The following is a 15,444-nucleotide window of genomic DNA, read 5'->3' on the forward strand; positions in this document are numbered from 1 at the left end:
TATATAGATAGTACACCATAACATGTTAGGGAGAAATTATCAACCAAACATGTTTATATATAGATAGGGGTACACCATCAACCAAACATGTTTATATATAGAAGTGATTGTTTATATGCTGAGATCAACCAAACATGTTTATATATAGAGAGTTTTATCAACGAAACATGTTTACAAAAGTGTCTCCAATAACTTTCTATCGACCTCAGTACAGCTCATAGTAAAGATTATGTTCTAAATATTGAACCTGTGTGGCTGCCGAGAGGTCTATGGACGACTTTACAACTATCTAACTGATCAGGAAGTCCTACACGGACCGATGGGAAACAACATAAGAAAAGACATTTACACAAGTAATTGATTCATATTTAAATTATGTCAAAGGAAGTCTTACATTGACATCTTACCAGTCAGAGAGTGCAACATTTAGAATAGACTCAAAAACACATTTACTATACATTGTATGGTGCGTTGATGGCTACACAATCCAACAGATAACAGTTTCTTTGAGATTTTCTAAATGTAAAGACGAATGCTTGTTTCTGACGTTAAATAATCTAGCACCATATCAGATTAGCAAATCACGTACGTGTTATTTTATGGGAAAATATTGTTTTTCAAAATTAGTTGATTTGTTTGCAGAGGTGTTTTACCTAGATTTTTATGTGAAGTATCATCTGCCAATACTTTATTAAAATTTTTATGAGTAAGAATAGCTTGCTGTACTGTCAGTAACTCTGAGAGTTAATGGCGTATACACAGTGTTCTTAGTTATTCTTAACAAATACTCGAGTGTTCAACTTTATTGGGAAATCTCATCTTTTTATGCGGTAGAAATATGTAAATATATGAAATTTAACATAAAAAATTTATCTTTGAAAAGTTTTTCATTTTTTTTTCAGTATGGTCAAACAAGAGACATTTAGTTGAACTTAGCTGATAGATTTGAATAAATACATCCAATGCATTGATTGAGTTGATTTATTTATCGATATTGTAGAAACACACGTACATGGACTTTAGATCCAAGTCTAACAATGGCTACTTATCACGGTTTATGTAGATATTAAGATATTGCATCAGAAGAAAGTAACTGAGTAGGTTTGACATGCATCTTGATGTTAATTAAAGTTATCTAATATCGAATTTTCATTAAAAATATCAAGTTGAATGCATCTCATATTCCACCCTTTGTCACGAGATGGAGGAAATCTATACAAAATATTTTACTATAATCTTTCCAATGAAACTTGTTTAAATGCAAAAGAAGAACAAAATATATAAAACCAAGAACTACCATATCATTCAGTTTACTAATAGGCCTTATTGTGATAAAGATTCCCTATAAATATCATCTAGCATTGAAGTTCAGGACTGTCGGCTGCCAGGCAAGAATAAGCGATAGACAAACAGGAAGTACGGATATCGATATCATTTTTTTTTTAATAAAATGGTGGAAAAGGTATATCTATTTCCCTCCTTCAAGTCTAAAGATTTCCACATTCAAATATAGAGTATCTGTTGAGTAGGTCTAACGGAATTATTGTAATGTAGGACTACCTGATAGACACCTGAATGGTGTCGATGAACTACATAGGCCTAGTTAGTCTACCACTGGCACTGGCCTTTCGCCAGCTACGCGAGTTCAATAATTAGAACATAAACAAAACATCTTTACTACAGCTTACACTCAGCTCGTTAGCATACTTTGATGAGGACACATTTGAACAGCGAATATATAACAGCGTTTTGTGGATTTTCAAGTTTAAGACGGTCATATGTCTCAAATGTAACACAGACTATGGATAAATAAGCTTTTCAAACCACGTATGTATTCATTTATCCTAAAATATCGGTAAATTGATTGGTTTGTGTATATTCTATATGTCTGAATGATTTGAGTTCCTCAGATCTACTCGAATCCGTTTATTTTTATTTTATTTTAATTTTTGTGAAGCTGCTGCAACACAATAGCAAATGAGTGTAATACTTCCTTGTAACCTCTCTCATGACGTCAACGAGATTTAGATTATTAAACATCGAAAACAATTCCATTGCATCGATGAGAAGTATATACGAAGGATGAAAAGCTTAAAAGACAAATACAAGTAGAAGATAACTTTAACATCTACCCCAGATACTCACTTAGATGTCTTAACTAAAGTTATATCGTCAATACATCAGGTTGAAAATACAGATATTGTGAATATGCTTTACTAAGGAAATTCACCTAAGACTTTTATGACATGTTCAGAGTAATTGGCCAGCAAAGATAATTGGTAAAATTTTAGTGCCTGATATATACAATAACTCTTGTCTGTAGTTCGGGTTTGATACACGTAAGATTGCAGACGTCAGTTCGAATAAGTGTTTTATAAACATACTAACATATAATGTTTTCGATTCATTAATATTAAACACTACTATGATAGAAAACATATACACATTTGTATTAAATAGAGTTCTTTTATATCATAAAATATAATCAGCAATAAACTGTAGCTCTTGTTATATTCATTTCATGTCGAATATAAATCCATTAAACTGACCGAAATTTACATGGCAAGTGTCGACGGTGATGTAGAGGACGGTTACTCTTCCGGAACACTTGGTACAAAATATAACTATCTCTGTACTTTTTCGAAGGCCTCCGTGAAATTAATTTTAGAATGCCAACATTCCATCGAATTGAGCTTGAATGAAGATTATGTAGACATACTGGTATTTTATTTCTGTCTTTTTTGACAGCACATGTCAAGTCGAGATAATTTTATAATGGCTTGTTGGTGAAATAAATCCTTAACGACGTCAGATTTTGTTATATTTGTAGAATAGTATCGCTTGTTAAATATTTCAGGACAGGAAGATGTCTTCAAATTCTGTGCAACCAATTATATTCCTGTCTCATGGAGCCGGACCTTCTTTTTATATAGACGCCTCACAGGCGCCGATGTTGAAAGGTTTAGACAGAGATTCCAAGGCTGCAAGAGTTCTGAAAAACTTCGCGTCAGACCATCAGATCAAAACTCCCAGGGCTCTGGTTGTTCTGAGTGCACATTGGAAAGAGGACACTTGCACTATCAACACTAAGGACAAGCACTCGTTATTATACGACTACGGGGGGTTTCCTCCTGAGACATACAAACTTCAGTGGCCGGTGGTCGGGGATCTGGATATATCAAGGAGGACCAAAGAACTATTAGAGGCAAAAGGGATCGCATGCAGAGAGGAGACTCAACGAGGACTGGATCATGGGGTATTTGTCCCTTTGAAACTTGTATTCCCTGAAGCAAATGTACCAGGTATGATATTTTATAAATATTCATAGAAATAGATTCTATTTCTATACATAGAACGTAATATAAAATCCCATGTGGTAGATTCTAACTAATAACAAATGCTTTCATTTGAATTCTTTTCATAGTTTATGAAATTCTTTATTTAGTGTGTTTACCATATACCATTTTAATCCCCGATCATCTTTACATGTGTTTCGTTGAAGCAAACGAAGAGGATAAGATTTGTTTTTGATTCTATTTCATGTATAAAATCCTTTGGGAAGAAAATCGTTAGAGTTTTACTTTTCTGTCTATATAGTATTACAGCATTTTAAGATGTGCCCTTTTCTTTCAGTGTATATATAGTAATCATACATTGAACTAAGAAGAATTACACAAAATTGAAAGATATAAAGCATGATGATGTTAAAACAAGGGAGAACACTCTTGAGAGCAATGAAATATTTGTAAGGGAGATAAATCTTTCACAATTTTGCTTATATAATATGTTCAATCAGAATACATTTTTTTTTCTTTTTTTTTTCTACATTGAAACAAATAGAACAGATAACTATCAACAATATAAACAATAATAAAAATTGAACAATATTGTGCAAATGATAACTATGATGAAGGAAGACCATAATATTACATTTAACCTTTGACATTTTCTTTTTATTAGTCGTTCAAGTGTCACTCCTTAAGGGCTTGGACATGAATGAGCACCTGAAGATTGGCGAGGCACTTTCAGAACTGAGTAAAGAAAATGTAATGGTTGTAGGCAGTGGGTTCACTACACATGGAGGCATATCTCCGGCAGGTTTAGAGTGGGCAGAACCGTTCAAAAAATGGATACATGATGTGTTGTCAAACTCGAAGTACAGCGCTGCCGAGAGGAAACAAAAGTTTCTGGAGTACAAGAAAGTGAAGACATTTTCAAAGGCCCATCCTACCGCTAAGCATTTCATTCCCATAGTGATATGCTGTGCTGCAAGCGGATATCAAGCAGCCGACATTCTTTTCTCTGAGTTTTCAATAGGTTGTCTTTTAAATGACCATTACAGGTTTCCAGCTAAACAGTGATAACATCTGTATTCTCATTTAATGATTACATTAAAACAAACGTTATTCATCTCCAGCTTCATCTTTAAAGCACGACGCCACTTAAACGACTTTATTAATAGTATGCTTATTTGTTGATATTGTGACTAGGGCGTATTGTTATTTGCAAAAAAGATGTTGGTTTCCTTCCGAAAGACTCATTTCTTCCAAGAACATTGGTTAATGTCTTAATTAAAAATGTTTATATATCCACTCAAATATATTTGTCCCGAACTGATGAATCTCATCCTGGGAAAAAATGAAAAAAAAAAAAAAGATATTGATAAATATTACTTCATAAAGCCAGATGCAACAAAAGTTTAGGACAACACGTTCAACTGAAATGAATTTCAGCGCAATGTAATATGATATAAACTATGATATAGAAATCACTGAGCTAAAACCTTTCTTAATGTGCAATTTTAGTATAGATTTTGATCATATACAAAAACCTTGTTAGTATGCAAATCAAAATCTTGCCGTCTCTGCAATTGGATTAGGAGTGTGTGTTTTTGTATGTAAGATAAACGTTATATTGTTGGCAATATTGATCCAATCGAGTGTACATAATCAATGAAGTACTCGTGAGAGTTTTAAAAACAATATCTATAGACCGTAGTATGTAAATAAAGTCTTAGGGTAAGCGAAGCAGGTTAGCAGCTCTTATGAGTTAGCGGCAAGTGCAACGTGCCGTTTGAATTACTATATACAAAGTGGTATAATCTTTATTGCGCACGTTCGACAGGAATGGAGCCCTTCGACAACACTGGACGACAAAAAATTCCACCTTTTGAAGGATACTCTAAAATATTATTTTGTCTCCTGGCGTATCTCAGATTAAACAAAAAAGCCTGATTCTGACTTGGTAAACATGGCTTGTTTTGTGATAAAAAGATTTTGATGTTTCTTACTATCACACAAAATGTAGATACCACAATGGATAAGAAAGGTAAACAACACACCTATTCGTATATACGATAATCTTATTGTAGGTCAGAGAAAATGATCAGGTGAGTTTTAAAAACATCCTGTAGTATCTGTTATCCATGCGGTGATTACCAAAAAAGTTTCTTTTAAAGACTTCCTTCCAGAAACGGAAATCTAGCTTTAAATAAATGACAAATTTTACAAATACCAAATGGTATTACAATTATGAATACGATGCTAGTACATAAAATCTAAGTTGAAAAGTTCCAAATGTTGTTCATTTTCATGAAATCTTCATGTTGAACATTACATGTTGACTCGATGTCAAAAACTTCACATGGATATATGACTGTTTTATAATTATGATATGTGAACAATTATTATTTTCCGAAAATGTATCAGAAAAGGGAGAGAAACTACCCAGGTTTATTGCATAATATCCTAAAATCCTGGGACAACAACACAAGCATCATGCATTATTAGATAGTGTGTAGTTGTAATATTCTTATTACCTAAATTTCCTGTTCTACACTGTTGTTATAGGGGGAAATGTTGATACACATTTCATGTTTAATCCAACATGTTTCACACAGATTCCACGTCTCTTAATAAAGCTTTAGCTAGAACAATTTCGTGTTTAATTAATGTATAGGGTGTTCGTCGTAGCAATCAATCCGCGAAAATTTAAAGTCAGAAACTTCATAAGTTGAAAATGATACATTGCGGAGTTCTTATCGTCTAAAATATAGAAATAAAATCTTCTCGAATGTGTCTGAGTTGGTGAACGTTGGTAAGTTACAGCAAATTTTAATCGTTTCACGTGTAAATTGTCTGTGTGTATCGAAGACATTATATCTCAAAAAGCATTTGGATAGTGTTGTTGTTTTCTTCACTAGAAACACATTTACTGTGTGCGTACAAAACAACAAGAATGACTTTGATATACTGTCTGATTATGTGACATGCAAGGTTGATTAACACCAATACCTTTCTAGCTGTTGTTTACAGCTTGTAAGATAGTTAGAATGTTTTATTAAAAATGTTGATCATTGATCAAAATTTCATCCGAACGTGTTAAACTAACCCAGTACCTTACTGTTCGAAGTACACAGTACAAATACAGTAGGGGATTGCTCTGACCTAAAACATATTAAACTTTGTGTATGAAAACTCATTTTTCTACACTCGCGAGATATCAATACCTTACGTCTTTCCACAAATGTGTAAGAAGGCCCTTAGGCAACATCTGATCCTTTTATATATACTGCAATACCAAGTAATATTGTATAGATATAGGTAGTGATTAAGAAATTAAGATGATTACATATCATATCTATTTAACTAAAGTCAAAATCTAACGCCTAGGGTTAAAATAGCTAGGTCAATAACTTTTCGGTCGTTCGCGTTACTGAATAATTGAGAAACTTGTCAAAACGACTAAAACGTTGCCATTATGTAGTTAAATTGGTTTGTATCGGTCAAGTATAAACATTCCGAACGAGTTAATTTACAATAATATAAAACGTAGTCAATGACGTCATTGATTATATATATATCTCCTGTCTGACTTTCAAAATTACAACGAACGAATATTTTTTTTATTGAAGTACGAAAATTATTTCAAAAGAAAGTTAGGTGATATATTAGAATTTATGTCATTACATTTCATGGAATGTTATCTACAAATTCCAGCGGAAGATGCTACAGTATGGAATAACGAGGAATGAAACAGCATCCAAATTCTCATGATTTTGTATTAAATGAGATTGAAGTTGAAAATCAGACATAACAAGAATGAGTTTGAGATTATACAAAAAAGTTATTGATTAATCGTTTTGTGAGCTATGAACTTATATCTTTCTTTTTATCAAATTCGTTTACGGTCTGGTTGATACTTACTTCGATGGTAATTTTCACATTCACAGTCTGTTCATGGTTTGTGCAATATCAAAAATCTTGTAACTAAACTTAGATGCTTTACAACGTATGATTAAAAGTACAGAAAACAGTTTTATGTGCCTGGGAAATAGGAACTAAACCCTATATGCTGTATAATTTAACGTTAAAACCAGCCGTTGTATTAAATCCATTTAATTGTTTGGGCAAAGTATTAAGTGTTCGTCCATATTTTCTTAATAGTTCGATGAATGTTTATGTTTAAAATTGTTAAATTGCATGAGATATGGGATGTACTCCTTGACTGACAAGAATTACGGTTTAGTCGTTACCTTATCGGAATAATTAATCGGCATGAATTTTAATATATAAAGTAACTCTTTAATCGAATACTAAATTAGCTCTATGATCAACAAAATAGTTATTGGTTTATCATTGAATTGATATATCACGATTTCTTACTTTGTTTACAATCATTGGAGGTGTGTTGTTGGCGTTAACATGCCACCTTAATTTACAATGAATGGTTATGAATTAACAAGGTAAACACTATAGTTAATTATGCATATACTGTAGTCAATAACACGTTAATTTGTAGTTATGATCGACGAAAATAACTATAGGTACTGATAATATTCGAAGGTTTAGGTAAGCTATGACAAGATAAGAGAAAGTCATTAAGTATGATAAGCAAATATCGAAATAAATTATAGTTGTGGTGAGATTTATTTAATAAGAAATTGATAATTGAATGTAATCGGGTAGACATTGGCGATAACTTGTAAATGGCATGTTCACTGAACCCGGTTGCATAGATCATAAAAGCTTGTGTCCAATTGATGAACACAGAGTTATATGTATGCGTCGTCAAAAAAGGCGTACATCCTTCCGGAACATACGATCTTTCCTTCGTTCATATATATATCTCGATCTCGATTTTCAAGTGGTCTGTCCGATACCAGCTGGTAACAGTGGCTAGATATTATTTAACACTAACTGTTATATGTGGGTGAATATGGGCAAATCTAGATGGGGTTATGGGAATTGTAGTAATATTAACAAGGGGAGACAACAAGAGTAATAAGTAACAGTAATAAAAGTAATTCCATTACATTTTAAAATAAACACATCTCATAAAAATTCTACCTAATGGGCATTCCTCTGAAAGACTGTGTTCAAATGTGTTTGTAGTAAACACGCGGTCCTTATGGAAATTTATCTTCAATCAGACACGCACAATTTACGTCAACATGTCGAAAACACATTTATGGCATATCAGATTAAACCTATACAAGGATGTGTATATTTAACACGTCGATATATAAATCACTGAAAAACCTTAATGTTCTTGGATTTGTATGTGTTTATTCTAATGTGTTAAAATCTAAAATCTAATCTGTATTTCTTAAAATCTTCCCTCTTCTTGTTGTAAGAAGCAACAACGTATTTAAACGACGAGCAAACATTGTATCTCATGTATGCGAATTAAAAAAAAGTATCCCTGTTGTTACTTATAAAAACAGACCTGTGTAGGATAGCGGACTTCTCAAGAAATCTTACAGACACTGTCATTTACACCAACAACAACCTAAAACTTTACGTTAGTTATTAATGCTACACAGTGTAATGTTTATGTTTATGTTGACACTCTCAGGAAGTAAAACAACAGTGTGCAGAATAATCAGAGAATACTTTCATTGTACTCTTATAGGAGTCTCGTGGTTTTTTTTTTCATTTTGCCCTAGTTTTATTAAAGTTTAGTTTTGATAATGATTCTGTTGACATGTTGGTATTATCCGCAGTAAAGCTTTTACATTCTTTTACTGATCAGGTCCTTAACCAATGGTCAAGTGTATAACAGAGAAAAATATATTGTCCATTCCATGACCCTTGTGAAAAAAATATACACGTATTTGATTTGATTTAAGGCTTCCGTATTTTACAGTAAAATACAATGTACATGCACCTGTAAGACTCAGTGTTTTTGTTGTTGTAATTTATGCAAATATTTAATTATTTATGACATCAATGATTATATCAAGCTACAACCACATCCTGGTTACTGTATAGTGCGTATTCATAAGACACGTTTTCTCAACTTATCAAAAGCATTCATGTATTTGTTACAAAATATACGAATGTACTTTAATCATGCTGAAAAAATATGGCATACTAGCATGTTCCATATACACGACTGCATTGATTGCAGTCTTGGAAGGTGTGGTTAATTCTCAACTCTATTGCAGGCACAACATGGACAAAATACATGGTATCTTAAAGAGATTTCGTTTCGTATAAGTGTATAAGTCTTAGAAGTATTTTACTGTAAACTTCTAGGCGAGTTCCATAAAATCTTCTATGAAAAAATAAACTAATTCAAGATACATTTTTATCACATAGCTTAGAAAAGTTACACATGTAAAGGTGTTAAATTCATAAGGTGTGGACAAAATAAAACGGCGGCAGACATTTTGTCGCGTCATTTTTTGCCCACGCGATGACATCACAATCGATTTCCAAGTGGCTGTAGCAGCCAATGAAACTTTTCCATTGTATACACCACTAATTGCATATACAAACATATTACATGGAATTCACTGAATAACAGACCGATCATGTGACTAAAATTGTCGATAATAAATCTGAAGGGACGCGTGGGCGAAAGCGGTTCTTTGTTGTGACGATTTGTGTCTTGTCCTCTCTGAACAAACACAAAATGTTTAAATAGAATTTCAACATAAAGATATCATTAATGTTCATTTTAATGTTATTTTTTTATTGTTTGTATATTATTATGTTTTATGTGATAGTTTACTACTGAATACATTCCAAAGCGTGATTTGCTTCTAAGTTAACGCAAGTGCTTTCACACAATTAAAGTCGCGACAACGAATTAACAGCATGTTTTAACTTCAGTTTCTTCTACAATACTTCGTCTCGATGATTAAACATCACATCTACCATGTATATATTATAGAACTAATCCTTAGTCCTGGTCGCATGTATACACACACGCTTATGTGATATATAGAAATGTTGGATTTTATGTACTGAAGTCTTTAGCAATAGTCAACAGCTAGTGTTTACTGAGGCAAGACCATTACACTCTAATAATTACCAACTAAAATGACGCCATGGTTGAGTGCTCTCCCGACCCTAGGAGGCCGTAGAAAACATATACAATTTACGTACACACGAAATGACAGAGATGAGGTGTAAGTCAACTACGAAGCAGACGACACGGTTTGTGTAGCAGGCGGAGCAAATTGTTATTTGACAATCACTGGACTAGGGAAGAAAACGTGAGAGACCAACCTTTCTATTCCAAATCCAGGTAACGGATTTTCCTATATCCTGTTATGTTTTATAAATGTAGGGTAGGTATCTAGCTCATCCTCAGTTTTGAAATAGTGGTGTAATCAATGTCTTTTCAACGAATAAATGTTGTTATTGTTCTCAAGCTGGTATATCATACTCCTTAATTATACAGAACTATATTAGTGTGTAAATAAAAAAGCACTATGTGAAAGCCATGGCTTTATAACTTATAATTTTCTAATTTTGTGTAATATTTAAGCTTGAGTAAAAAGGAGCTTAAATCATTGGTTTGAAACCATATCCCTTTAATATGTCAATGGCTGGGTTGTCAAATCGAAGGATAGAATCGTGTTTTTATTGTAAACACATGTCTAAAAAAACAATGGACGACTTAACCTAAATGTTAGCCAAAGCCTTACAGATATTTGTTTAGGACTGTGATCTAGGCATAAGTTAACAATTTTTAATGATTATCGAGATGCAATGTCCTTACGCAATTTGTATATATATGGTATTTGACACTACAAAGTATAAGAGCTAATATGTCAGAAAGCTGTTATGATGTTGTTTAATTCACCAGTTAGCTCTACTATAATCATTTTGTAATCTTTTGTAAATCTCGGTATAGTAGTAGACATGTTAACATCTAAATTAACATATTTATTCTTGTTTTTATAAACAGGAAAACATATGTGACACACGCTGTCTTTAAGCCGACTCGAGGGCTAAAGTACTGACATTCCTGTACCTTTAACACTTCATAAAAACCTCAGCATTTCTAAAAGGTAGAGTATAACTGAACACATATTACCCTGGCTCACCCCTTCTTATACAAAGGGTGGCGTATACATACGGCTATCTGACAGCGAATTTAAAGTGCTAAGTTTCTACAAAGACATAAAAAGACATGCTTGTTCACTTAATGTTTTATATAGGTACTTACATAATATCTTTTACTGATTTTAAGAGAGACATTAGAACGGGCTAGGCCACTTTCACCTCTTCACCTTCTGATATTTTGTTGGCAGTCATGACCTTAACGCCTGTTGTTTGTGTTCAGTATCGACAGTTGATTCTATTCCTTTTAGTATCCAATTCAACATTTAATTGTTTTGTTTTGCACCTTCAAGACCTTATACCATAACAAGAAAGGCACTTGCGTCAGAGTTTTAGACAGGTATGCACCATCATCAGCAGTTTAAGTATAGAAAGAAAGTCAACATTATATATTTCATGTAGAATCATTTGTCGAGATGAGTATTACCTTTCTAAATATGAAATATTGTTGTCATACATTCTTTACTCGACAAAATACCTTGAATATTTCTCATACTTCATGGTGATGTGATTGTATAAATTCTTGTTTTCATGTTTAAATAAAATCCCAATTTCTGCTTGGAAACATGAGAATACATGTCAAGCGAAATATGTGTCAACTATATTACAACATATGCTAATAGTGTTGTACTATTTGTATGTTGAGGATGTTATATTAACAGGTGACATGTATCTCTTGTCATACTTACAAATATGTGATAAGGGACCACCCAATGGATAAACTTAACGAGCTTCTGTAATGGAGCATAAATCTAAAAGATGAGAAAATGACGACTTTTCTTGTTACTAAGATTATTGGCATAAAAGTAGGCCTGTCTAGCACACTGCATTGGGTTTAGAAGTAAAAGTTTGTCACGCGAGATTGGATTGCATATTTGGAGATTGTACAACAGATACACAGGTGAATACCATGTTTCAAGAATTTTAAAGTAAGATACGATATAGTGAAATAAGTGTTTAAAACTGCATTATACAGCTGTTTCGTCCTCCTCTGACGCGTCAATGCTGCTCGGGCAAAACTTGTTGAAAACTAGAAGGTGACCGAGGAAAATAAAAATTGGTTGAAATAAATGTCAAATACCATATAAAAAGGCGTACTAGTTTCAAAACATCAATTACAATATTGGGTGATTTCCAAATATTCTTAACCGTGCCACTACTCGAATATGTTAAAACGTGACATGCAGGACACGGCAACAGACAAATCACCTGTCAATAACACATGTTCCTTCATTTACCCTTAGCTCAACTTCATACAATTAAAATGCGAAATAAAACATTAGTAATTTAAGCGTATTGTTTAAAAAGAAATTGCATTCCGTTAAATCATAAGTCTTTATGTTGTTGTTTAGTTCTTAAAGGTAAGTGAACGTCCAAAAAAGAGTATTACTTATTCTATGTCGATGTTATTGCTATTTCAAAATACAGAGCCTTATATATATTCAAATTTAGTCTATTATGTCAACTTCTAATGTAACTGGAAACAGACAACTTGCACATATAACTTTATCTTGAAATTCTATCAGTATTAGAGTATTTTTTATATTCCTTTAAATAAATCTCCATGTTCATTATGCTTATCTTCGAGGCTCATAAATTTGTGCGCAAACTCATATCTCGTGAATACTGAATAATTTATCTTATACAATCGTTCCTTATAACTAAAATGTATTTTTGCGTCAAGTAGAAATAAATCTAACTTGTACCCCGGGAAGTTTGTCATATGCTGTCCTCATGTTGTGGTGTATTAGTAAAGCCTAGATATTTCCATATGCAATCGTTGTATATTGTATAAATAGATGTCGGCCTAGTCCCATCAGGGTTTCTTGTATTAAAATATCACTGACACATATCTATACAGTACGTCAAATCATTTCCAACAAATGAAAGGCGTGGATGGCGTTCAACTTGTTATCAAGAAGACTTATGTTAGGGGAGTAAATAAGCTTGGAAATTTCAGACATGAAAACAAATCAGTAGACGATAATGTAACTTAATGATGTTAATAAGTTCAATGAGTTTCACAAGTTAGTCGCCTGCGTGATTTCCCGTTTAATGTGGGAGTGACATTTTCATTTGAAACCTTGTGTGCTATCGTAGGTAGCAAAGCGCATATACAAGTTCTCTAGAGAAACAATTTTTGTCTCCATTGAGATGAATACGTCTTCATTAGTGTTTCCTTGATACCTTTATTGGTTTTTTTAATTCCACTTTGATTTATCAATGTTAGCAAAGTTATATATTTTGAATTCACTAATTTGATCTTTTCTTCATTTGTTCATCAATCAAGCAGATATGTCTGTAAACGAATGTCAACCCACAATATTCCTTTCCCATGGCGCGGGGCCTTCATTTTACATGGACGCCACGATTGAGCCAAGAATTAAAGGTTTGGATAAAGATTCTACAGCGACAAAGGTCTTGCAGACGTTTGTAGCGGATCATAAAATCACCACTCCAAAAGCTCTTGTGGTTCTCAGCGCCCATTGGGAAGAAAATGTATGCTCAGTGACAACATCCAGAAATTATTCTCTAGATTATGACTATGGAGATTTCAAATGGCCTCCTGAGACCTACGACATACGATGGCCTGTAGTTGGCGAACCGGATGTGGCAAGGAGAGTGAAAGAACTTCTTGAGGCGAGAGGAATTCCATGTAACGAGGATAACAAGCGAGGACTTGATCACGGCGTATTTGTCCCTTTGAAACTGGTGTTCCCAGAAGCTGATGTTCCTGGTGAGACATACATTTTATTTCTTACATAAAGGTATCAAACATTTGTGAATTGCAAAAAAGATTGCAAAAGATTGCAACGATTTGATATCTCAGTATATGAATCAATGCTTTATTCCGTTCTTTGCACCAACAGACACTTTGTAATGACCGATTACAAAGTAACTATCATTTGGGAAATAAATGAAAGAATGTTTTTCACATAAACCCGTCTGTTATCCAGTGAATTTGTACATGTTCACTTTTTTCATTGGCTGTGCTACTCAGAAAGCGATTATGATGGACTTACATGGACAATGACGTTACGTCATGAATTAAATATGGCATAACAAAATGGCTGTTTTGTTTAATTTTGTCCATCACTCTTTTACTTTAAAACTTGTCGAATTGAAACATTTCTGAATTATGTGATAAACGTATCTTTAATTTGTTTTCATTTCATAAAGGATTTCATGAAAGTCGTCTGGAAGTTTTAATTTTTGCTTGCAAAGTCTTACAAAAAGGACAAAACAATCGTTTCATGAAATATATGAAATGAAACCTAATTCAAGATTATATTTAAATATTATTGTAAAAAATATATCTATTTTCCTATCTTTTTTTTCAGTCGTAGAAGTATCACTACTGAATAGTATGGACATGGGTGAGCACTTGAAGGTTGGTGAGGCTTTGTCGGACCTAACTAAGGAAAATATACTTGTGATAGGTAGTGGATTTGCCACGCATGCAGGAATGTGTCAGAGTGATCTTCCCTGGGCCGAACCGTTTAAGAATTGGCTTCATGACCTGGTTTCCAACCCAACATATACCCCTGTCGAACGGAAAGATAAATTTCTGGCCTATTCTGAAGAGAAATCGTTTTCTAATGCACATAAAACCCTTGAACACTTTCTACCTATAGCGTATTGCTGTGCAGCAGGTGGATATCAACCTGGTACAATACTTCATTCTGAATTTGCATTAGGCAGTCTACTATATGACCATTACATGTTTCAAGCAAAGTAATTAATATGGATAAATATATAAGTGATCAGATGCCACCTTAACTAAATGAAATTCTTTGATTTGACATGAGATGTGAGAAAATCCAGAAGTCCACTTAACCAATGGATAATACCTGGGTGCAACTACAAAACTGTAATTTTTGTTTTAGGACCTTTGTGATTACGGTTTTTTTTATCAACCTTCGCTCTGATACCGTGTAAATAACACGAAAAGGTAAATGATTGTTAAGTCCATGAGAAAATTTACACATTTTTTCTCTATCAATATGAACAATTACAAGAACTAATTTCACAAGTTTTCAAGTAAGTTAACATGCTAAGATTACCTTTCATCAGGTGTGTGACAAGA

At 33.2% G+C, this 15,444-nt stretch overlaps 2 protein-coding genes across 2 annotated transcripts; both read left to right on the plus strand.

The window, feature by feature from the left end:
- Nucleotides 1-1,548: 1,548 nt before the first annotated feature.
- Nucleotides 1,549-4,410, plus strand: LOC132551614 (uncharacterized). The gene is made up of 3 exons (XM_060215790.1): nt 1,549-1,827; nt 2,858-3,302; nt 3,961-4,410. Exons 2-3 carry the CDS (start codon nt 2,867-2,869, stop codon nt 4,359-4,361), a joined length of 837 nt encoding a protein of 278 aa, XP_060071773.1. The 5' UTR covers nt 1,549-1,827; nt 2,858-2,866; the 3' UTR covers nt 4,362-4,410.
- Nucleotides 4,411-13,652: 9,242 nt separating this feature from the next.
- LOC132551635 (uncharacterized) lies at nt 13,653-15,096 on the plus strand. The gene is made up of 2 exons (XM_060215811.1): nt 13,653-14,094; nt 14,699-15,096. The coding sequence occupies exons 1-2, from the start codon at nt 13,653-13,655 to the stop codon at nt 15,094-15,096; spliced, it is 840 nt and encodes a 279-aa protein (XP_060071794.1).
- Nucleotides 15,097-15,444: the final 348 nt, after the last annotated feature.

This window comes from Ylistrum balloti, unplaced genomic scaffold (genome assembly GCF_031769215.1).
Source record: "Ylistrum balloti isolate Yb309-2 unplaced genomic scaffold, AGI_CSIRO_Ybal_v1 Utg370208, whole genome shotgun sequence".
Taxonomy (NCBI): Eukaryota; Metazoa; Mollusca; class Bivalvia; order Pectinida; family Pectinidae; genus Ylistrum; species Ylistrum balloti.

Coding starts and splice junctions, on each gene's coding strand:
- LOC132551614 (XM_060215790.1), top strand. CDS start 2,867: ATGTCTTCAAATTCTGTGCAACCAATTATATTCCTGTCTCATGGAGCC. Junction 3,303..3,960: donor CCCTGAAGCAAATGTACCAG/GTATGATATTTT, acceptor TCTTTTTATTAG/TCGTTCAAGTGTCACTCCTT.
- LOC132551635 (XM_060215811.1), top strand. CDS start 13,653: ATGTCTGTAAACGAATGTCAACCCACAATATTCCTTTCCCATGGCGCG. Junction 14,095..14,698: donor CCCAGAAGCTGATGTTCCTG/GTGAGACATACA, acceptor CTTTTTTTTCAG/TCGTAGAAGTATCACTACTG.